This window comes from Diprion similis, chromosome 1 (genome assembly GCF_021155765.1).
Source record: "Diprion similis isolate iyDipSimi1 chromosome 1, iyDipSimi1.1, whole genome shotgun sequence".
NCBI classification, from domain to species: Eukaryota; Metazoa; Arthropoda; class Insecta; order Hymenoptera; family Diprionidae; genus Diprion; species Diprion similis.
This window is the reverse complement of record NC_060105.1, coordinates 16,986,504-17,010,905: the sequence shown is the minus strand read 5'-3', so window position 1 is coordinate 17,010,905 and position 24,402 is coordinate 16,986,504. Positions and strand designations below refer to the sequence as shown.

Here is a 24,402-nt window from a genome sequence, read left to right as displayed (position 1 = left end):
CATTTTCCGAATTCTGTCATTCGGCTTAGTTTAGTCATTGTTTCTCTGTATGACATTTGTAAATTGTCTTCCTTTATTGTTTTGTAAATATTCAAAACAATAACTTTCTGATTTTCGGGGATCACCCTGAAATCATAACAACGAAAAAAAAGTATCTAATAATAGTAAGCAGTAGGTAGTGACATTAAACGGCAGCAAAGAGTAGGCAGTGAAATACTACAGTTTGTTCATCCGTATTTACCTCACCTCTTTTATTTTTCTCCGCCGGAGTTAATGGTATTTCCTCCTCTCGTGCTGCTTGTGTGCTTTCCTGCTTCTCGTGTCATTCTATGTATCACACATCACTTTTTATTTCCAATACGAATCACTTTTTCAATAACTTTGTTTTGAGGTCAACTGCGTTTTGAGGTTAACTCTCTACTATTTACAGTAGCGTTACGTTTGGTATGCTGGAGCTCCGCTACCGCTCCTCGTCAGCACGGCGGACCTAATTCCAGCGTGCAGGGGGCTGAATGGGCGTTCCGTGAGCAGAGACCTGACCCACTGGACGAATTTTCTAGCGATCCTTAGTCTATTTTCTCGTTGGACGGAGTAAAGATTGATGGTGTAGCTGTCCTGGATTAACGCATAATGGTGTCTCAGGCAGGGTCTTGTATAGAGCTTAGTGAGTAAAAATTTTAGTTCCATCGGGGGCCACTAGTTGTCGTTGCGGTCTTGTTTCCAAGGAAACATAACCTTAAACTGATTCAAAACGCGCATGGCTTTTGGATTTTAGCTGCCTTTGTCTGAACCCCCCTCGCCCGTGACTGCCCGTGCCTCAGAGAGAGGCAGGTAGGCAGCGAACTTAGTGGTTACTATAGTGAACTACCGACGCGTCTTCAATATAGTGGAGATCAGTGGTCTTCAATAAGTGACCCATCCCCCACTACCAGAGTTTCCAGACCTCTATTGGGATTGTCACTTTACAATGTGCCAGCTGGTAGAAAAAGATCAAACTGATGCAACCAGGCTGACAGCTGACCATTGATTGTGTTTCTTCGCGTCTGGATAGCAGAACAGGGATGTTATTGATTATGTTTCATTAATATATGTGACATGAGTAGTTTTGAAAACCCAAGAATTTCCATTTGCCTCCATTAAAATGAAAAACTTGGGTTATGTCGTGATAAAATGGCGCCTTCAACCAGGCTCTGACGTCATGAGGACATTTTACAATACAAGACCGTGGTCTCGGGTATTCGGTGTTGAATATTGTCAATGAAGCAGTGGACGTCGTAAGCGAGTTTATGGAAGATGGGCATCTCAATGGGTCTCATACTTGCTGCTCGACTAATTCGTGCTCTATCGTGCTTAGCTGATAACAGTATGTTGGGTATGCCTCGAGTGCTGATGGCGTGATGAGTTTATTTGCTTGTTATCAAGTATAGTTCAGTATTCACGTAATTTCCTTCCTTTTCTGATCCTTGATTAGATTATTTAGTTAAACGCAATAAAAAATACCAAAATCGGAAAAATATAATATTTAAACAATTGTGAAGAAAAAACAGCTTTCTCTGGTAAAGTTATTCAATCGATTTACCTTTTCATACAGGTAAGTTGACTGATAAATAATCATCGAATACCTTAATTCTGATGATGAGTAAGTTTTGATAACGGTAGTAAGTGCGACCGGCAGGATAAGAATTGACTTTACGGATAATGTTGCGTTGGAAACGGTATTTAATGATTTGAAAGCCATCGGATTATTGCCGTTGAAAATCAGTTATTGAAAAACAACCGTTAATTTTTCAATAATGTTATTTATGTGATTCTGAACATTTCAAAATTTTCCCTGTCAGAAAAAGATTTTTTCCCGTCTTTTTTAACACTTTACAAAACTATAAATTGACAATAATCAATATTTAGCATTTCAACGATTGTGAAGTAAAACAGGTTTTGGTAAGTACGTCAATATTATGCAGAAGATAAATTCAAAGTTCTTAGCTATTTTTCATCTCATTTCCAAAAATTTCTATTACTAAAAGACAATGTTAACAGCTTATCAAAATTTAAAACAAATTCACAAGACTTTTATTCTTCATTCCAGTTATTTTACAACGGGCCCCGCGATAGATCTATTTTCATTATCTATTTTTACCGTTTCCAAATTTTGGAAAAAACTCAGGAAATAGGTTCGCCTTTGAGATATCTTCAACGTGCTTCTGTCAAAGAGAAGAGTCTCTCAGAATTTATCGGATATTTTCAAGGAAAATAAAATTCTTCATAGGAATATTATTGAAACGATTGAAACTAAAAATGATACAGTGCAACTTTTTTCCAAAACACTTGCAGCTCAAAGTTGACTTCGTAAAAAACTTTGAAAAGATGAATTGAACGTCTTAGAGATGCCGCTGTCGCCTATAAATGATTTGATATATTCGGGTAAATATAAATAAACGATACACTTTCATCTATTTCATTGACATTTATTCTTCCTTTGTATAATTGTGGCGTATATATTTCTTGTACGGGATCTTTTCAACTTTTCAATTTCACGACGACGACAGTCTGTTACCAACGTTATGCACGCGATAGTAGTTTCTTGCGAAGAGCTTCTCTTACCAGCGTGATCAGCTGCTTGCTTAATAATACGTGAAACTGTTAATACTCCCAAACCCGGCCGGACTTGGTATTCTGTTACGTAAAATAACCCAGGGCTATGAGTCTTTATATATCCTTAGTTAACGGTCAAGTGCCAGATTTACAAGTTTACTGCTAAAGGGCATAAAGGTACATAAGTCTGGATCCCATTGCATGTAGGGATTTCTCGAAATGCGAAAGCAGTTGGATATCGCCCACCCGCACGTGTTCCTCACGATATTCTTGCAACACCTGTACAGGAAGTTTGATTTGAGAAGCATTGAAGGTGTCATTGAAAGCGCGTAAAATTGAGGTTAGGTAACATACACTAAATGACACCATGCGTAAAATTGAGTCATTCAAAAAGCGCCAACGTCGTTGTTATAATATCAGGTAGGGTAATGAAGAGACACGTGTATAGGCTATCGTGTCTCACACGGAACTGAGGACACCACCGTTTATTCTCTTTACACCTTACATACATATTATGACCATACATATCTCTTTACATCCTCCCTTTTTTCTACTAACCTAGTTATCTTAGATCCTAACTTATTGTAATTATAACCTATTTAATTCGCTACCTGACCATACATATCTGTTTACAGTTTCGTTACTACGTATTTATTCTGCGTGTGAAGGATGAAAGAGCTCCATACTTCTTTCTTCTGCCGAGAATAGCACGCATCTTTCAACAGGAAGCTTGGTTAGCAATGAATTCCTGCAACCATGGAAATTAAATAATACCAAGCACTCCTGGAGAATTTAATAATAATATATTAAGTGAAGATTCGTTTTCTAACAGTTTACACTTCTACAATTTGCAATATATTGTTGTCGGTTGTATTCTGTAAGTTATATTACATGGATGGCGATCGCTATTCACCGGAAATATGAACAACACGGAATGGAAAGATAGTCATCGAAAATTCAAATAATATATGACGACCTAGAACAAGCGTTAGAACCAAGTGTCGTGAAGCTTTTCAGTCACGCGAAGGCAGTTATAGGAATGCGTCAATCGAGCAGCTCAGGATCTTACCATGTGTTTTCGGGTAATGATAGAAAATACTGCAGGTCGGCGAAAGCCGTTGAAGTTCACAGCAAAAGTCACCGTATAAGTGCCCATATCTGGCCACACCAGCCAATCGCCAATTTGCAATTCCGGGAATTCGCACTCACGCACGACACAATCGTAACTATCGCACGTTGGACCCCAAATTGAGGACAGATGGGTCGTTTCGTTTAGCGGCTGAAAACCGAAATTTACAATTAATCACGTAAAGGAATTACCTTCTATCAGGTATATCAATATTGAAAACGCTAGTTAGCGTGATGCGGAATCGGCTGTTACATACACAGGGTGTCTAATTTTAAACAATACAGCTGAATATCTTGAGAAGCAATGGTCATAGAGAAAAATGTTTGGTGTAAAAATTGTTGGGTACCGAGGGGGGCAGATACTGGTGATATTGGTTATCCTGTGAGTGAAAGCGCAAAGGTGATATGAAGGTTAACTTTTTTTACACCAAACATTTTTTTCTTTGGCCATTGCTTCTCAAGATATTCAGCTGTATTATTTAAAATGGGACACCCTGTATGACAGGTAAATGCGGCCCGAAACGTAAGAGCGCAGTCGATACTGGGATTTAAGGAGGTTGGTGAGGAAAATTAGAATGTAGTCACGCAGCCCAAATTATTAGACAATATTGATTGATCTTAATTACGTTACTATGCAGAACCTCAAATGGATGGTCTGCATAGGTTCCGAGTAATTGATAGTTGAAGTTTTACTACTTATACACAGGCGCTTATGGCGGTACGTGACGAGTATCCGGCGAAATGCCGCTTACCGTCAAAATCACAGATAAAAAATGTAGGCATTGAATGAAAAACTATCTAAATGATGGACGGTACTCTTAAAAAGATGTTGGTAAAGTATGAAAAGCTTTGTTAGTATCGTTTGCGAATAACAGTCAAAAATATGAAGTGTTTTGCACGAGGTTTCACACATAATCCTTGAGCGAATGCTCATAAGATATTCTTTTGGAATTGTATAGTAGCGAAATACAATTCACTTCATTTGTAAAAAGTGATGAGATGACAAATGATGCATATTACATTTGTAATTTGTTAAAAACCTTTACTTTGAATATTTTTTTATTTTATCAGTTGAAAACGACTCTGGGAACCATCGGTCATAAGCATAGGCTGCCCTTGAGAAGCGCTCACCAACCTCTTTAAGGTTATGTAGTACTCCTACCTTTACCAACCGAGCACCTACCCTTTTTCTTCCTATAATAAATCAACAAATAAACGGAAAGGGTTCAAATTTCGATAGTGCATTGCTCTTTTGTAGCGGACTTCAGGAAAGTTACTCATATCCCGAAAATCAAATTTGACACATTCTCACATTTACTGAATTTCAGGTTCCAAAAATCGGAGAGCTGAGATAATTTCCGCAATTCCGGAAAACATGAGAAGTCAAATGAGCCATCGTGCAGCTGTTTTCATGCAATATTGAGATCGCTAGTATAGGAAGAAAAAGATTGACTTTGCTCGGTCGGTAAAGGTAGGGGTACTACATGACCTTAAGGAACAAACATCAAACAAACTCGTTTTGAACTCACTTTATTCAGAGGACGAGGTATTCTGGTATTGATATTCCTCATAATTTCGCCGAAGGATCCATAAGTACCGTCGTTGATGTAGTACATGTACCTCGTGCCGCTTTTCTCCTCTACAGATCGTTTCCCGTATACCATACTCGCGAGAGTTAAGGCTGAGTGGACGTAATACCTTCCAGTTTCGCCAATTATTTTTATCGACGGGTCAATCTCATCGAGCACCTCGTTGATTGCCACGGCAAACTGAGGAGAATTTGAATATCATAGAATGTCGCCTTATACCGTGGGGATGCTTTGTCCGGCACTTTGTTATCGACCGGATAAACATACTTATAAGCAAGGCTAGGTAACGTTTGAAATGGTTTTATTTAAAATATGCAATTAAAATGCAAAATGACATTTTTCATTTTCTATTTCAAATAAATTCAAACAGGCATTCATTTATTTTGTGTTTCAAACGAAAAAAAGTAAGCATTAAGCTATTCGTCAAATCTCTGTTGGATTGATTTAAATTTTTTTTGAAAAATCCTGTGACCAATCTCTTAAAATGACATTTTCTACCATTGTAATAAACAATGTCAAAACTATCAGGTCTTCACTGTAATTTTCAACTGAAACAGAGTTTATTTAGCAATGCATCAATTCTTTTGCTCGAACAAATCTATGATTTCATAAATATCTTGAATGTATTACACGCATGGAAACTAAATATGTCTATTCGTAGTCTGTAACCAAAGAGAAACAAGAACATTTTAAATAAGACCGCAAATAAACAGCATCTAATTGAGAAAATTCCGAAATTTCTAAAAACTATTGAGCAACTTTTTAAATACGGTACGTGTATTTAACAGTACGAAGTTTTTTACCGTCTGTCTTTTGCCCTCAACAACCAAACAGTTCTTCACAAAGCGACGTAATATTCAACTTTGTAACTTATGGGGGTCGTCTAGTGTCATGGCTGTTTTTTTAAAGGTTTTTTGGATATTTTTCAAATTTAAAGGCACCAACAACCATTAATAACGATAAATATACCAAATTTGGATGGCACACAGGAAAAAATTAACCAAATAGAATATGCTAGCATACGACATAAAACAATACAAACATTAGAAAACCGCATGCCTGACGACGAATCTCCAGAAAGATGCAGCTACAGCGGATAGACGGAACAGGCAGACCATACAAATGATGAACCAAGGGGAAGGACAACCCAAACAGAAATAAAGAAAAAAACTTCGTAGAAAATAGGAACTATCGATCATGCATAAATCAAACTCAATAAAAAAAAAAGAAATATCCAAGTGAGATTTAATAAATTAGTAAATATTAACGAAGAAGGCGATATGAGTTGAAGCGAGAGACAGATGCAGCTGAAGGAAAATGGAGAGTAGAAACTATGACTTCAGTAAGGAGGAGAACGAAAGGACGATAAGCGCAACCTAAAACATCATTTTTCCCTACATGCTCCCCAAGAACACCACCCTCCCGGACACATCCTCCCGCTAAATCCCTCTGCCCTTTAAGCAATTCCACACGACACACGCCCACATACACACAAACACAAAAAAAATGTATCAAACATTTCGAATATTGTTATAAATAAACCAAGTTACCATTTTGCATTGAACCAATATATTTAATGAATGCCTACCCGAATTCGTAAGAGGGTTATTCTTTCACCTGTTTGGGAGCAGAAAAGTTTTTTCAAGAATTTTACATTTCAAAAGAATTTTCCCGTGAGAATTTTGTTGCGTATCAGAACATACCCTACAGAATGGGGCGTGATAATGAATGAGAAAGTTACTAGATATAAAGTTTTCCAGTAGTATTACATTATATAGAGGACTGCGTTATTTACAGAGAGCTGACACAGTTCATACGCATAGCAATAAATGAAAAAATTTGAATTAGGCTCGAGGAAGTAATTCCAAACCCCCTGAGATTCTTCTCTGCTCTTCGATCGAAATATCTATTGCTTTTTGCAATTGTCGTCCAACCATGACTGAAAAACAGAATCTGGCCGAAGTGTCTCAGCCTTGGAACAGACCGTAAAATATAACCGAAATACTTACTCCAGAACGTGGAAAAGTGTAAAACAGAATATCCAATAGTGAAAACTTAGCCAGACGTGGTATGAAAAACTCATCAATTCGAAATTAGCTCCCTATTATAAAATATGTACGACTTGATAAACTCTCGAACTTTCTAACTCGGAATACATTGCGATATGGCATAATACAAAATAAATTCTAGAGTTATAGCAATTTCCTCTCTGTAAATAAGATGCATGCATGGCTGATCGGTAGCTGCGTGTGCCATACACACGTTATAGGACAGAATTAGTAATTTTTACAGGTTATAAGGTATACTCTACATCGTATATTTATGTATGTCTACCGACCTGGTTGATTGAACTACCATTTTCGCCGAGAAAGACCTCTCCGATATCTATCAGCTTGATCCCCTCTAGACCCAGTGACTTGGCGAAACCAATCATGCCCAATGCCATTCTCAATCCGCGGGTATAGGCGGACGGCTTCGCACACTGATTACCCACGTTGAAACTAAACCCAAGCACGTCAATTCCAAGTTCCTTGGCCTTTATCAATATCTTCGGTACCTCATTGTGCGGATCGCAACACTGTTTCGCTCCGATTCTTCTCACCTCCGTTGTCGAATCGCATCCGAAGCTAATGAGTATTCTGTCGAGCAATGAAAAAGAAGTCCTAGTTAGAGGGCGTGAAGTAAGAATAGTATTTTGTGCTACAGGTGCGGAAAGTGGTTGATCTCCGATCAGTGTGAAGTTTGCAGCGTCGGCCACAAACACTTTCGGCTCGTGCTGCTAACTTCGCAGGCATGTATTCACCATGAGCCGTCGGTGGAGGGGTAGCCGAAACGATCGAAGCGCTCCAATATTAACGGTGGCAGCCGCTTTAACTAAATTTTCTCCATAAGATATAACATAGACATTATGCCCAAATGAGGGTTCCAAAAGCGCGGCTCAAAGCGAATATCCGTGAGTTCTCACAGCGCGGAACTATGAAGGGTAGAGAGAAGGAGGGTCCAATCGGCGCTTCTTATGTGAAGCTAGCTGTGGCCGAAATTTCATCAAATTATAGTTCTAATTCGTGCCGATGGCGGCGCTGGCATAGATTATTCGAAGTGGGGTAACATTGTGTTCTTTCATATACGGATATATATTGTAACGATTGCGATTTTCGGTAAGTGCTGATATAGCTCGTGCGAAAAATCGTTTGTTGTGGTGGATGCTTCACCGCTGCTCATAGCTAAAAAGACAAGGTGAAAATTGAATTGCGGCTTCCTTTTGTTAGGTGAGAGTAAGGACCGATCTTGCCGGAGGTTTATCACGCCGGAGATGCAGTTTGCGGAGATTCAGTCATCCCAATTGGAGGTAGTACTGCGCTGTGGATTTCTTAGGTCCAGAGCCGAACATATGACTTAATCTGGATTTCGGAACTCCTAATAGAGAAGGCGGGTGTGTTAAGCTGCCATTTCGTCATTTCACCATCAAATCTCATGGGACTGGGCTCAAAATGTGTGTTTCATCACCGACGAAAGGCATCATACGGGAGATTTCGATCCATTCAGTGCAACTGTGAAAATTTGGCCAATTTTTGTGTGTGGTAACCAATCTGTAAAGTTTTTTTTACTTATTTTGAAAAATTAAAAAGACGCTCCACTTTTCGCCAAAATAAGGCATTCACTGCCCAAGTTTTACTCTGATCGATTGAGCGATATAGGAGTTTTGCATCTTTATAAACACCTTGCTTGAGTTAAATAGCTTATCTTTTGGGCGGATCTTTTCTATCAAACACCAACATTTGAGAGGGTACGAACGAGAAACCAAACTTTTTTTAACCAACCTGATGTATGTACAATGCAATAAACCATATTTATAGATCTATCTATTTATCTATCTCTCTAATCCCGTTGTAGCTATCTCTTTCCTCCAGTAGTAGTCACTTTTTCCTTCTCCTCTATTTTCTCCCGTATTCTCTCTTCCCAGCACTTTCTTAGTAAAAACTCCTGTTTTAACATTGTCTTCTTTTCGAAACGCATCACCCTTCTGCCGGTGCTTATTCTAATCTTATGACTCTTCATTTCCTCCCTAACAATATATCCGCGTTGTTCTATCTACCCAGATTGCCCCTTCAAGGTATTTGCATCTTGTATTTCTTTTATCCGTTCTCATTCTTCCCAGCCTTATGTTTTCACTCCATAAAGAAATGAATTATAAATTTTTTTTCGTCAAGGGTAATTCGAAAAATTTAATTGTTAAGTACCTTTGTGTTTTATTTACGATCATGAAAAAAGTTGAATTAAAAGAAATTTTCATTTTATTATCCATATAAGTCTCATTTATTCTACCAAAAGGGCCGACGTTTGGTTGTAAGTCATGAAAGCAATCAGTGATTGAATTTTCTACAGTTACTCATAATAAAGATAAGTTATAATTAATTTTTTTTAGATTCACCTATCACAAAAGTAACTTGTGATTGGAATTTGTTCAACCACCGATCATAAATTTGATTTTCTACCAAAAATTTTTTAATCATACAGTACACAAGTAAATCCTTGCTAAAATACTAAAAATTCTCAACAGGATCCGACACGTTTCGGACAAGATATTTACAGGACACTGACAGACACGGACAGATACGAATCGAATCTGTAAAGGTCTATCTGGAAATCTTGTCTGTATCCTATCCGAACGTGTTAGATTCTGTCACAATTGAATATGCCAATGAATCAAAAAGGTATAAGTCAAAAACTCAGAATATTGCATAAAAATCACGCGAATATGACTTGTAACTACAATTATTCTTCTTATACTTTACGAATGTACTCACTTCGCCTCTGGAAAGATGCTCTTGATCTTAGTCAGTTCCAATTCATTGCTGCCGACCGTGAGTACATCCACTCCGGCTTTCCGCGCATATCTTATGTGCGAATGCAGTTTTACGGCACTAGAGTAAATTACACGTTCCCTTGGTACTCCAATCGATAGTACTTGCTCGATCTCGTGCTGAAAGACATTTCGTTTTTACATCCTCTTGCCTCTCATCGAGGGCACACAAGATCTGCTGTGATATACCAGTGAGCATAATACTTAATTAATTATTATCAATGAATGTGGACTGTTGTCCTTCTCGTAAGTATATTGCATCGGGATTTTAGTAAAGGCCAACGTCCACCGTTGCTGCGGTACCGTGCGGATCCACTCATCGTCAGCATGGGTAAGGCTCGGCCTGGCGACGCACAGTAGGGCACTTTTAGTGTAATGCAGTAATAAAAACGTTAGGCGCAAAACGATATCTAGTTCATTCCGTTATAACTCTCACGTGTATGAAACCAAAGATTTCTTACGATTACTATTCGAAGCTAATCCCAATAATCAAAGATGAAACCGTGAATCATTTCACTTCTGAAAGTTTTGGTTTGAAACGAGGGATAGCGTACTCTGAAATCATGATATTTTGAAGTTAAAATAAATTAGATTAAGTCTAGCCTTTATTTGCCAAGTACCGGTTAACGCCAGATAATGTGGTTCCTATCCGTTTAACGTATCCTCTGAGTACGAGGAGAAGAAATCATCCATGTATGTACAAATAAAATTGTTCTAAATCAATCGCTAAAAAAAAATCAAGCGAATAACTATGCAATGTAGCACAACGTCAAAGAATCTCGAATAACATAAAATAAGTGACGGCTAAGAACAAATAGCGCGCCATAGCACTCGCATTTCTTCACGTCTCTTACTGCTCTTAGAGCATCGGGAAATATCGGAACGAGATTGGATGAAATTTTAAAATAGTTTGAGCAGTATTAAAAAATGTATAAGCTATTTGAAAGATGATTCTTAATTGCTGAGGAAAACATCACTCGAATTATTTCGAGTTACGCAGGATAAAATGGCATAAGCGTCGACTAACGCTCGCTAACGTCTCGACAGCATACCGAACGACAAAAATCACACACCAACCTTACGAATAACGAGCGTGTGGCGCGTCAAGGTTATTCCAATCGGCGAATAGAACACCTTCGTTATTTAGTATATTTGAGCCGTGTAAATTTCCAAGAATCAGAGTACAACGTCGTATAAGGCAAAGGTTGTATCAATGATCTCGAAGTGCGTCGCCCCTCGGTTTAAAACAGATTAAAAAAAAATTCAATCATGCCAAATTGAATTCCTTTCGATTCCTATCAATCTGAAATGTTCAAAAACGAGATTCAACAAGAATTCATCTTCGATTATTGCGATTAGTAATTGTGAAAAATCTTTGGTCTCATACAAGTGAGAGTCATAGCGGAATTAATGAACTATATCGTTCTGCGCCTAACGGTCTTAATGCGTTAGGGGCCATTCGTTAGTTACTTAAGGACGATTTTGGCCATTCTTGTCCCTTCCCCCCCTTTCCCGAAGTAAAAACACATAAAATGTATCGAAAACTCCCCCCCCCCTCCCTCTCCTTTCTTACGTAAGATTTTACCCAGAGCTTCCCTTAAAAGCGTTGAATATTTAAGTATCATTAGAAAAGGTTCAGCTACACTAAAACACGTTATTATTTGACATAAATTGTAGATTTTTATTTGTTTTAAAATAACAATTTAGTCTTTGGAAAATGAGTATTATGATTAAAGGTAAGATTTGAAACAATCTTGAAGTAAGGAAACGAATCAGTCGAAAAACTGCAAATGAGGAATACCTTGCGTAACGTGATGAATGACTAGATTTGAAATAAAAGCCGGTTCCGTTCAGATTATCAACCGTCGTCCACAAATGTCTTCTCCCATCTTTTTCCAGCACCTCTTGCCTCTACCTGCTAACTCTTCCACGCTTCTTACATAAACGTTATAGCCTCCATCCTGTCCTCTTATTTTCATCTAGCCACACGCCAATCGTTATCACCCATACTTCGCTACTTCTATTCCCCACTATTCTGGATTCTTGTACCTCTCGTGTAATCTTACTTTTTGTCACGCAACATCATGCGTGGTTATAGAGACGAATTATGATCGTACCGATTCTATAAGATTTCAGGTGGTGAAAATTAAAGATTAGATATCTTTCCAACCATGTTGGTTTCTGACACCAGTTGGTTTCGATGATAGAGGGATTATTAGTAACCATATCGTCCAAGAAATTGATTTTGTTATCAGACTCCGTCTCGACAGAGTATTGTAACGTAGGGTGATAACTATTAAAATTACTTTACTTGGGCTGCCTCTCTTTCACCCTTCCTTCACTATTCTTACACATATTACCTATGCTGCTACGCTCTACCGCGCTCGACTTAACCTATCTCCTCTCTACACTGTCACCTTTCTTCCTAGCTACTTTCCCCGGCTCTTTCAACTCAAAGCACTCGCCTAGCTGCACCTTCCCCTTGATGTCTTTTCCTCCTTTTTCTACCCTCAGTCTCTCTTTCCCTCCCTTTCCCCACTCTTTCTTCTCCTGCTCACCTGTCATATCCCGCCAGATTCTCACTCTTTCTTTGCACGCTTTCAATTACTCCTGTCACTCACACCGCTCTGGAAACGAAAGTCTATGCAATTCTATGTAAATATCTGACTGGCCTGGGGTAAACGTCCAGGAAAAGAGGTATACACTCACCGCACCGCACACCGCTGCATTAACATAATACGAGTTAATCACCCCCATTTGCATCAAAACAAACCTGTTTTCACAACTTACGTAGCCTATAAATAATCGTGAACTGGTAACGGTATCTTACCTTTGAGGCACAATCAAAACCGACGTTGAGAGCAGCTAATGTTGAGACCACCATTCGATCGGGATTGCATCTCATAGCTGAAATGGAGTATTTCTGATAAGCAACTGTTGTATATTGTAGGGGCATTCCACTTAGTTTAAAAATAACGGTTAAATTAGTAAAATGTACAAATGCGGGAGAATGCTTATATCCTGCTTATTTTCCACGGACCGATCCTAGCCGTAGCTAAAGTCCAATCCCCTCTTCGAAACCATTCCCCCTGCATACGAGATTAAACTCACTTGACACTGGCTTGGAGTTAGAATTAATGGCAGACATTTGAAATCTGAAGGTAGTATAAGTAGATAGGCTGCAGGGCTCCGAGGCTACACAAAATTTTTGTAAAGTCCCCAAATCGACCTAGTACGCATGCGAAACCGCGGGAAATTCGAAATCCGCGCAGCTAGTATGCGCACACGTACTTCGAGGGTAAGGGAAAGAAGGGCAGGGGGAAGTGGTGGTATCATCGTCGTCACTTCAAGGGTGGGGGGCAGAAGTGATAATGAGTTCATGAATCGTCAGCCATGAGCATGAAATTGCTGCGACACAGATACCGACACACACATACACATAAGCGCGCAGGGCGCGCAAGTTCACGCATACAGTTCGAGCATCATCATCCTCCCTTCGACGAGAGGCATCCTGCGGATAAAGGCTTCTCGAAAAACTGTGGTGGTGATAAATTTCTAAGGTATCAGGTATCGTTATATTCTATCCTTTGCACAACTCCGCTCAACCCAGTAATAACTCGCGTGATGCTCAGAATAAGCGTACGTAAGAATGTTCTCGACGATGACGTCACACATTCGACCCCAAATGCCGTCCTGCAACGTGTTACTACGTACGCGAACAGGACGATAATAAACAACTACCATAAGCTACTGTCCCTCTGCATCGGGTCTTCTTATATTGCTTCTGTCGTTACATCTGAGGTGGAATACGACACACAGATCATATTCCCAGATAGACCGGCACGCTTCCTACAAGCCGTGTATCTAAGCTGTACCGAAAGATTCTCTTTAACGCACAGCATTTATCGTCGATGACGTTACACATTCGACCCTAAACGCCTGCCTCCAACGGGTTGCTACTTGTTCCGTAGGAATTTTGACGACGTCACCAACTTAGCAAAATCACCTTTGCAGGTTTCAGATTATTTGCCATTACATTGAAACTACGAATTCTCGAAATTTAGGAAACCAGACAGTTTTCAAACAAGTATCGACGTGACACTGAACGGTCCGTGCTAATTAGCAAAACGTTGAAGGATCTGGACCCGCACTTGCTTCAAACTCAAACGAATTTGCTACTGCATACAGTTGTTCAACTGACTCAGGGACTTGATCTATAAAAAGACCACGCTGTCAACTATGAGTCATGCATTAGGCAAACAAACAGCTTACCAAATCGTCAGACAAGTTGCGTCATAACGTTGAGAGGGCCGCATCGATCGGAAACGTTGGATTCTGAAAGGTTAATCCTGATCGGATATTTGCGTCCTACCATTCTCACAGCTCAGACACAAACCTGCACAACTTGGGCACAAACATTCACAGCTCGGAAAAATCCTTCACAGCCCATACATAAATATTCACAGTTCGGGAAAAAACCTTCACAGCTCGAAAAATGGTAAAGGAATGAAATACACTATCATCAAAGAATAAGAATCGGTATCGTTTCGACGCCAATGGAATCGTATAAATATTTTGTACCAAATACTACAGAGATCCAATATCCCGGTCATCGTCGGTTGCTAAATGCAAACACAAGATCGATTCATCCAAGAACGCCTCGATCACTTGGCCCCCGAACTCTATACTATAAACTATATACCCATACGAAACATTCATCTCTAATGAACACATCATGGACATCCATGATGGATATGCAATACCTTTACTAGACATCCATTTAAACCGAAATGAAGCACAATAGAGCTCTATGACAGATTTAAATGTCCGGTTGTTGTAGATCTAACAGAACTCTATTAGATATCCACATACATCTTCATCGGAGATATCATGAATCTTATGGTGAACAAAGTAATACCTTTAAGTGAAGTCATTCTTGTATCATTGACTTCTGTGTACGTATCATGAAAAATGTTAGAAATTTTAATGTGCTAATTTTCTTTCGACCCGAACAAACCGTCTGAGGACTAGGTATCAACATAGACTATGCACTCAAGGACAATAAAGTGCTTAATTATGGGAATTCAGGGCATGGATGAAATGCGCACTAATACTCATAGACATCCAATGGACATACATCACCAGCTTTAGTCAAACCGTAGATATTATGGATTCTTGTGGATTTCTATTAGGGATCAACAATGGATATGGTTCTCTTATGGAGCTGTGGATCCTTCTGAAAGAAGGAATGGCCCTAATTCTATGAAATCACGATAGTAAATTCGTCGAATGCATGCATCTTCATTTTTCGTAAAATGAAACTGTGTTTTAGTATTTTTGTTCAGAATAGCGTATAGAATAGGGCTGTTAGGCCCTTTTTTACGTTCGAGATACATGGACTTCGATATTTGGAGATATAGGTATAGCTCAACGTCAAAGTCAACCTTGGCACCCCCTTAAGAGTCTAATTCTTCGTCTACACACGGGGTCATTTGACCCAAAGTTTTCTCCGTACTTAAATAGCACGAAGCGGTGTGGTCAATTTCAACCACGTTTTCCAAAAGTTGCATTTTTTATTTTCGCTAATTATTTAACGCAAAAAGTATCTCCACCTTTTTTTCGAAAAGCGCATAGTTGTGAACATATTCAGAGCCCAATATTATCTGGAGTCATAGACCCCATATGAGGTCGTCGGGTCGTAGTGCAGGTGTGCTCACGGAGATTTAAGACTATCTGAAATAAAGTTGTATTCAGACAGACAAATTTTAGCTATACTTTTTGTGCTTGACAATTAAATAATACGTGTTGAGAAATAAGTTTCCATCGTTGATTTTTACCTTGCAATGTGTTTTGTAGTGTTAGATTACAATGTTTAGCGCCGGTGAAATTACCTGAGTCACTTTTCCCCTACGCTTCTGTAATATCTAATCAGACGTAAGGTACTTATTAGAAAATTAAAATCAACCCATGTAAGTATAAGTGCGCAAATTGGATCAGCAGTATTACTATTTCGCGTTCTCATCACGGCGGTCATCAGTTGTAACAACGTTATTAACTGTTTTTTACGCCATAGAGAGACACCTTCTTAGTGTGGCTAGTTCGCGTTGACGATGAGGTTGTTGATGTAAATGATTAGATGCTGTTTAATCAAAAAAAAATCGCAGTACAATTAGTTGCATTAGTTGAAACTTCACAATATTTTTACAATGAAATTCCGGAATCGCGCTTATTTTTACTAAGTTCTTGATCTCTGATAATAATTTATAGTAACTTGAATATTGGTTGTAGTTTGAAATGCAAGACAAGTAATGTTGATGGTTTCAGGAATGGCGGTAGACTGGTTGTTGGTGGGTGTTTTAAAGGGAGATTTAAAAAGAAAGTGGAAGGGTGTAGGAGTTTGGTCGTTTGTATATTCGTTGGTGGATTTTCAGGATTGGTTGATTATTAGGATTGGTGAATTTTTAGGATTGGTCAAAAAATATTTCCTGGAAATGCTTTATGGAAGAAGGCACATTGGTTCATAGGGCTTCTTGGAAAGGCTATGTGGATGGAAACAAAAGGAGTAGAAATCTTGGAAAGTCTCATTGACGGGGTTGTAAAAATGAAGGCTAGTGAAATTGCGTTTTATGATCGCACATTTGGTTGCCAAATGTGTCAATCAAAAGTAGGGAATGAAGATTCTCCTTTTATGACTGTTCTACCCCATGGGATCCCAGCCGATGTGCCGGCCGCTGGGTACAGCAAAATCGAATTTGAGGATTTGGTGGTAAGAGTAATTAGGTGTAAGAGTTGTGGTTTACTTACATCAGTAGAATTGATTAGTACGTTATATGTAGTAGTATCATTGCCGCATACTTTAAAAAAATTAATAGAATCTACGTAAAAATATGTGAAATATAAAAAAGTCCACCAAGTACCAAAACCAGATCGCAGTAAAAATACAAGAACAATGTATTATTTGATATTGCCAGTTTCTATCGTGAAATTAGGAAAGAATCCTAAGCGCTGCGATCTGTCACACGGTGCTCCAAGGCAAATTCAAATAAATGTTTCTTGTCGTTCCATAATTATTTCAGTTGTTGTTTCTGCGACATTAAGATTCATTTCAAGCAGAAAATAAAACACATCCGCTCGTCACTTTTTTTCAAAGTAAAAATAATTTTTTTTTTTTATCGAATTAAATTTACAACACACTTTCTAACTGGAATTTTACACAAAAAGATTGTTTATAAACCTAGTGTGTTCCCTAGGCGGCTATTCTGTGACGAGAGATCATGAACGTATGGCTTTCCGACAATTGCCAACAGTTGACTCCTGGAATTTTTATACATTTCGCGTCTTTATTGCATGAAGATTCCTTGAGCTTGTGAAATAATTCTTGACTAACGGATTTCATTGATGAACCTCTTAAATCTGATAGTATATTTTCAGAAGATAAAAAAAAAATCTACATTATTTTCTATGATGAAAGAAGCAGCAACTTGACTGATTTATTGTTAAGTGCATTTATCCTATATATATATATATATATATATATATATATATATATATATATATACAGGGTGAGTTCTGTCCGGGATCCGGGGAGGATGTGGCCTGAACCTCTCCTATTCATACTTGTTATTATCAAAATATCACCCCGCGCTCTCATTGTGAGGTACTGTTTACTAGACTCTGGCCTTATGTATTCATCACGAAGATACCTTTGTTCACCTTATTATGGGAGTCTCAGCCGATTCAGGCGATATATATATTGTTACAAAGGGTGAAATCACCCGTTTTACCCCCCTTTCTAATGATCTAGTAGTCGGCATGTGACGCAAGAAAACTTAGCTTTCTAATGTGATAAAATGAAGAGGGTTGCTGAGCAAACCAATATTATTGTAAAAACAGACCTGTTTCAGACTTTGATCTGTAAACACGTTCTTTGTGATAAAACACATTTTTCCCAAAGCCTTTATTTCGTGCTCTTTAATTGCTCGCTTAACTAAGCTCCGTACCCATATTTTATTTGTAGCACAGTTCTTACAATATATACAAAATCACTTATATATCGGACATTTGCAGTGAATACCTACTCCTCAGGAAGTGATGTCATGATGAAATACTTTATCGTTAACGTTGTAATACAATCGATTGATAATTAGTTTTTTCACTCAGATGAAATTCATGTGAATATGCAAACAATGTACATATTGCAACACGGTTTTCAAGCTTTCTTGTACTCACCAAAGTAGGGCTCTACCCTAGGAATTTTAGAACGCCAAGTTTTGTGTTTTTCAATGACGTTGCCGACATCCAGAACATAAAAAGCATCTTCTTGATCATTGCTTTTGATTATTTCCTTGAGTACTTCAACGTTGTCCTTCTCATCGTTTATAAGCATAACCTTGTTCAAGTTCATGTCCAAGCCCGGTTCGTAGTAAGCCATCGTCACCGACACACCTATAATGTCAACAGCTTGAGAACTATTTATGCTTGTCCTTATTCAAAAATTATACGCACAGCAAATTCCGCATCAGTCAAGTTTACGATTTTTACTCGGACTTTAATAGTAGTTTATGTGGCTAGCACGTAAATCAAGTGTTTATCGGTGAAACCGATGTTTTCAGCATGCGCGAGCCATAGGCCGGAGGCGAGTCAAAGCCTGCTGAAATCATCGGTTGAGCCATAAACAGTTTACGTGCGTGTCCTACACATTATTTTTTTCGACATAGGTATGAAAAAATCTACCAAGAATCAAGAATTTTATAATAAAGCCTAATTCTGGGTCCAGCGGCGGAGCCCCGGTCGGGGTCTGGGGGTGAAGCTCTCAGAAGGCAACGCACATAAGTCTCAACAAAATCAGAGGGGGACACCAAACTAATGTTCCTTGTTAGAAAAATGCCCAAAATTTAGGCATCTATACCAGAATACCCCCTTAAAAACCCTTTTTCTTGTGATAGGCATTTCAATCGAGGTGTCTTGCCGGATTTAATGAGAGAGGCAGCTCTGGTTTAACAAACCCGAGTCTGCAAGTAGAGAAAGGGCGGATCACTAGTATAAAATACTGTATCTTCAAAAAAAAGCTCTGGTTTAACAAACTCGAGTCTTCAAAAAATTCGGCTCTGAATTCATACCCCAAGTCTGCGCAACACAAAAGCTATCAGCACAGGGTGTCTTAGGTCGGTGAGATCGGTCCTATTTACTACCAATAATTGTAAAAGGAGACCGTATGTGAATAATTAACATCATTTTTAAGATTTACCTTATACGTACGAGTTTTCACACGTGCTAATTACAGCTCCGAACATTCGCACAAGTTACAATACATGAAATCCATTATTAGCGCTGTTTGTGTTTTCAATTATACGTGAATTAGAAGAAATTTTCTTATGGTTCGAATCCTACTATTTTGTTATGTTTTCAGCTTTACTTTTATGTAAAATGAAAGAAATGATATCTTTACCTGGACTTGAAAATAGTTTGTTAGAGTTCCAAGTAAATCATGTACTAACAGGACTTGGTTTGTGACACACCACACTACACTATCGTGTAGGTTCATATTAATCGTTGTAAAAAATAATTTCGTCTTAGTGAATAAATCATTTGTATCAATAAACTAATGAGAAGAATCACATTTACCATGTTCATTTTTGGTACAATCCAACGTCGTCGTTCATGTTAACAAGTTGAAAAATTTATAAAGATATGCCTGTTTTATGTGACACTTGTTACACTTGTTACACTTGTTATATCTTGAACTAACTTCAGATGGACAACTTACGTTCAACAGCGTGACTTTTATTTGTACTCAAAATCAGCCAACTTTTTATAATCCTAATATATCTCTCCTTTCATACACTCCATCTTGAATAGTATATTGATATAGAGAATTTTTCTACTGTCATGGAAATTGATCTTTTGATTCGCATGGGATAAAAATTTATAACAGAAGATTAGAAACAACTTTCATTCAAACCTGCTTGTTGATTACATGATGTTTAGAACACATAGCAGTTTCCTAACAGATTTTCTATCTCCAATGACGCCGCCCTTTGCCCTAATCCAGAGCCTGTCTTTGAGATTTAGAAAGTTTGTTATTGAAAGACGATGGCTCGAATCTGGCCGTGATTTCAGTTTAGTTATAACCTCAGGCCTCATATCTCGAAGAGAAATGCACATAAACGAAAGATAGAATTGCGATCTACGTCGCTACTAACTTTATGTTTATTGCGGAAATAGCAGCACATGGCATCCATTTAGATTTTACTTGATGCGTGTCAAATCGATTAGATAAGATTTCAATTATTTCTAATGATGTGTTTATTTATTGCGACCTTCGATCGGACCTGGCCGACTACTTTCAAACAGTTCAACACCCCGTGATTGGTGTAAACACGTGTCGAAACATTCTAAAGCATGGCGCCACGTGGTCTTAGTGAGAGAAAAAACGTACGTCTATGAGACTCAGTCAACAAACATGACACACAATATTGAATATAAAATCATAATTCTGTTATATGAAAATAAATTTCATGAAATTGAGTATGGCAAATACGACTATGTTTTGGTTTACCATTGCTTACCGAACTTCAAACAACACTTATGAAGTTACGGATAGGCTTTGTGACTTCGAATACATGCATTATACATAGTACCTAACATGGGTGTTTTGTATAAATGTGTGAAATACATTCTTGCGGATGAAACTAGTGTGTGACAACTGAAGCGAAAATTGAAGTATTCGATTTCAATTAGCATTGATCCTTGGTACACGGAGAGAATAAAATAGCAGATTCTACTCAAAACTGCAGGAAAAGAAGAACGCGTCAGATTTTTTGATAACACATACTTCCTAAAATGTAGAATTTACTTCAATGTATGGGGGTTACTTGCATACATTACATTTACTTTAGTAACAGTGAAAATGACCGTGTGCAGAGTAACATCTGATACATTTATGGTAAAAAATATAGTTGACGTTGGTATTCTTACCAAAAGCCTCGATGTGTCTCTCTTTTCCTGCAGTTTCGAACGAAATCTACCCTTTTTCATCTCTACTAATTTTAAGCCAAGTCTATGGCCACACGCGGCAAACTTCAACCAATAACGCTACGACTCATAGCTGACAAAAATCACACCACGGGGCTTATCGAGGTTTTTCAGTAAAATTTGAAGTGCTTCCACTTACCGAAATAACGGGTCACAATCCAGCCAAATCGTAATCCAGGCTTTTTCGAAAAATACAACTTGGACTAAACGTAACAAACTACGAAGCGGAACGAAAACTGAACGTCTAGCGCTATGTTAGATAGTCGAAAAAAGTGTTAGTCCGTGTTCACGTTAGACTGAGTTCTGGTGTCATAGAAATGTTTCTAATAGAGTAGGCAAGGAATTTGAGAACGTAGTATAACGCTCAAGGCTATTCCGCTAATAAATAAATATCCCGGAGCGAGAGAATTGGTATGTAGAAACGGATAGCTCTTTGATATCATCAGCACACAAAAAAAGCGGTCTGTACCAAAAACTAGACCTATGGATCCTTATGTATTTTGATGTGCTGAATCCCGGATTCGACCATTTTTTTTCTTTCTATTATAACAAATAGAAAAATAAAATCGTTCGTGTTCGAGCATTTTTGACCCCGGATTTGGTCCCAGCGCTTCAGAATACAGATAGATTGGATCTCGCAGTGACTTTCAATCGGTTTCTGATCCCCTTTATATGAATTTTCCGTTTCTAAGGGTGGTGTTTTGATGTTAAAAACAAGAAATGGTGTTTGTAAAATCATTTTTAACACCGGATTCGGATTCAGCACGCTAAAATACTGAAACGCACTCACGTTTCAAATAAAAGTGGGTTCGTGAGCTTGATCAGCGAAATCAATAAAAGGCGAAAAATAAAATGTTTGGAGAAAAATGCTTTTAATGCCAATGCGTGTTTCTAGTTTAAAGTCTCAAACAGGATTGTTTTTACAATAATAGTGGTTGATACAGCAACTCTATTCATTTTATGACATAAGAACGCTTAGTTTTCTTGCGTCACATGCCGACTACTAGATCATTAGAAAGGGGGTAAAACGGGTGATTTCACCCTTTGTAACAATACATAAGAATTCATAGGTCTAGTCTTTAGTAGAGCCCACGTTACGTTTGTATGCCGATGTATTTGATTAATTACAGTAAGTATTAGTATTAATGTAGTGAGTATAGTATTGATTATAGTAGTGTCGTAAATAAAACTGCTACAGTCAATCAAGCCATCATTAGAACAGGTGTGATAGGTTCGTTTTCAAATGTGCCGTTACTACCATGAGGCTGAAGTTAGTATCGTTAACGTATCGATACATCAGGGGAAAAATCATTATTGTATAATTTGGAAATGACTTTCAAGCTATCAAGCTTTCCAAAATAAGAGTATATTTTGTTTATCATGGTTTACTGGATTTCAGATATTCCTAAAGGTGCGAAGTAACGATTTTTTCTAAATATGCATCGTTACAGTAACGTTACTATAATGTTACATGGGGATGGGACGTGTGCTGAGCGGCGGTAGTTAATAATTATAAATAATCAAGATTACTCCCACGGAACGACAATGAATAAAAATTAAAATCTAAGAAAGACCTACCTTGCGATAAGCCAGTAAATTATAATGTTGAAAGTGTGTGAATTTGTATAAAGGTAACATCGACGAGAGAATTTGGTTTCAAATACAGAGAAGCTGTAGAACTATTCAAATTTAATCGTTTACGTTATTAAGCAATTTTTGTGGTTTATTAATATTAAATGGAATAATTAATTAGTACCAAGAATATCTAAGCTGAACGATTATTGTGTCTAGTTGGTCGTTTATAATTACACTTTATCTCTCTCTATACATTTATAAAGTCTTATGTCAACATGCAATTTATAACTACATTGATTTGGTCCGATATTAGTTGGTGAATTGAGAATTAAGGCTGAGACTTGAAAATTATTCTCGGAATGTGTAATAAGATGTCCGAGAGGTGTTTGGGAAGTGTTCACACGCTTCATGAAGTGTTTCGTCACACTTGTTAATATTTCACGAATATTTTGAATCTTGACCACTTCCACACATTCTTCGCACACTTTTGACTCTCGATTCGTGCACACTCGGTGCACATGTTCTGGAAGTCTAGGGCCGAGCTGAAGACTGGAGAATCGCTCTCGGAATACTCAAAATATATTTTTGTAACACCTGCATGGAAAGTCCACTTTTATGCACCATTTACAAGCACCGAAAGTGGACTTTTATACACATGTGCGGGAAAAACTTTCGCACATTGCTAGCGGTGCGAGCAAAAATTCTTCGCACATTGCTGGCGGTGTATGAAAAACCTTCGCACATTGCTGGCTTCGCCCCTAGACCCCGCCGTCACGTACGATGGTCTGTTGGAAGTCCGCTTTTCCAAGATTACCGGACGTTTTCATTCTTTGACTGGTTTCAATTTGTTATTTCAGACTTTCCATTACAGGTGTAACAAAAAATAGAGTTCGATACACGTGCGAAAGTTGGCAATGCCAACTTCGCGCACTAGTATCGAAAAATACTATTCCTACAGCTAGGCATCAATTCTACTATTATATCGTATATGAAAGTTCTTAGAAAATAATATGTTTCGTTTTTAAAGTGGCTGGTGAAGCGTGCCACCGATTCTATGTTCTAATTCCAAAACGAGTATGAAAGCTCAACATTGATTCTTGTGTGTTCTGAATTTATATCAAAGAAAACTAAATTTTATGAAATGGTAAAAATGAGAATTTGCTTAACGTTGGAGAACACTGCTCGAATTGACTTATCTTTGATAAAGATGGCGAGACTGAGAGTCGTCGGATCGTGTGGGTCTGAGTCGATGGTATTCTGGAGCAGATCCTCACCTCGAATTCGTTCACGTAGGTTGAATGAAATTCGTGACGATGATATTCAGCCACTTAGTCTTAATGAATTTATAATTTATTGCGATACCCCAGGCTTAGGATAAGTTAGTAATAGTAAATGGATGTAAGATTGTAAGAGCGCATACACGCACGACGACGGACTATTGGAAACGGAAGCGCGTACCGCTCGAAGACCGAAGATTGAGTATAAACACTACTTCGGTCAGGGTCAGTCAATGGTACTTAATCACCAAAACAAAACATACCCATAATAAACGTATTTCCTGAGGCTTTTACCACGCTGATGACGAGGATGGGATCGCAGAAAATTAGAATAATTAAGAGT

At 38.2% G+C, this 24,402-nt stretch overlaps 1 protein-coding gene across 1 annotated transcript; it reads right to left on the bottom strand.

Annotated features, from left to right (window-relative positions):
* Positions 1-3,258: 3,258 nt before the first annotated feature.
* Positions 3,259-21,390, bottom strand: LOC124406166 (ornithine decarboxylase-like). The gene is made up of 8 exons (XM_046881529.1): positions 21,347-21,390; positions 18,403-18,618; positions 13,004-13,080; positions 10,118-10,293; positions 7,648-7,948; positions 5,250-5,489; positions 3,662-3,871; positions 3,259-3,340 (listed from the first exon to the last, which is right to left on the bottom strand). Exons 2-8 carry the CDS (start codon positions 18,602-18,604, stop codon positions 3,311-3,313), a joined length of 1,236 nt encoding a protein of 411 aa, XP_046737485.1. The 5' UTR covers positions 18,605-18,618; positions 21,347-21,390; the 3' UTR covers positions 3,259-3,310.
* Positions 21,391-24,402: the final 3,012 nt, after the last annotated feature.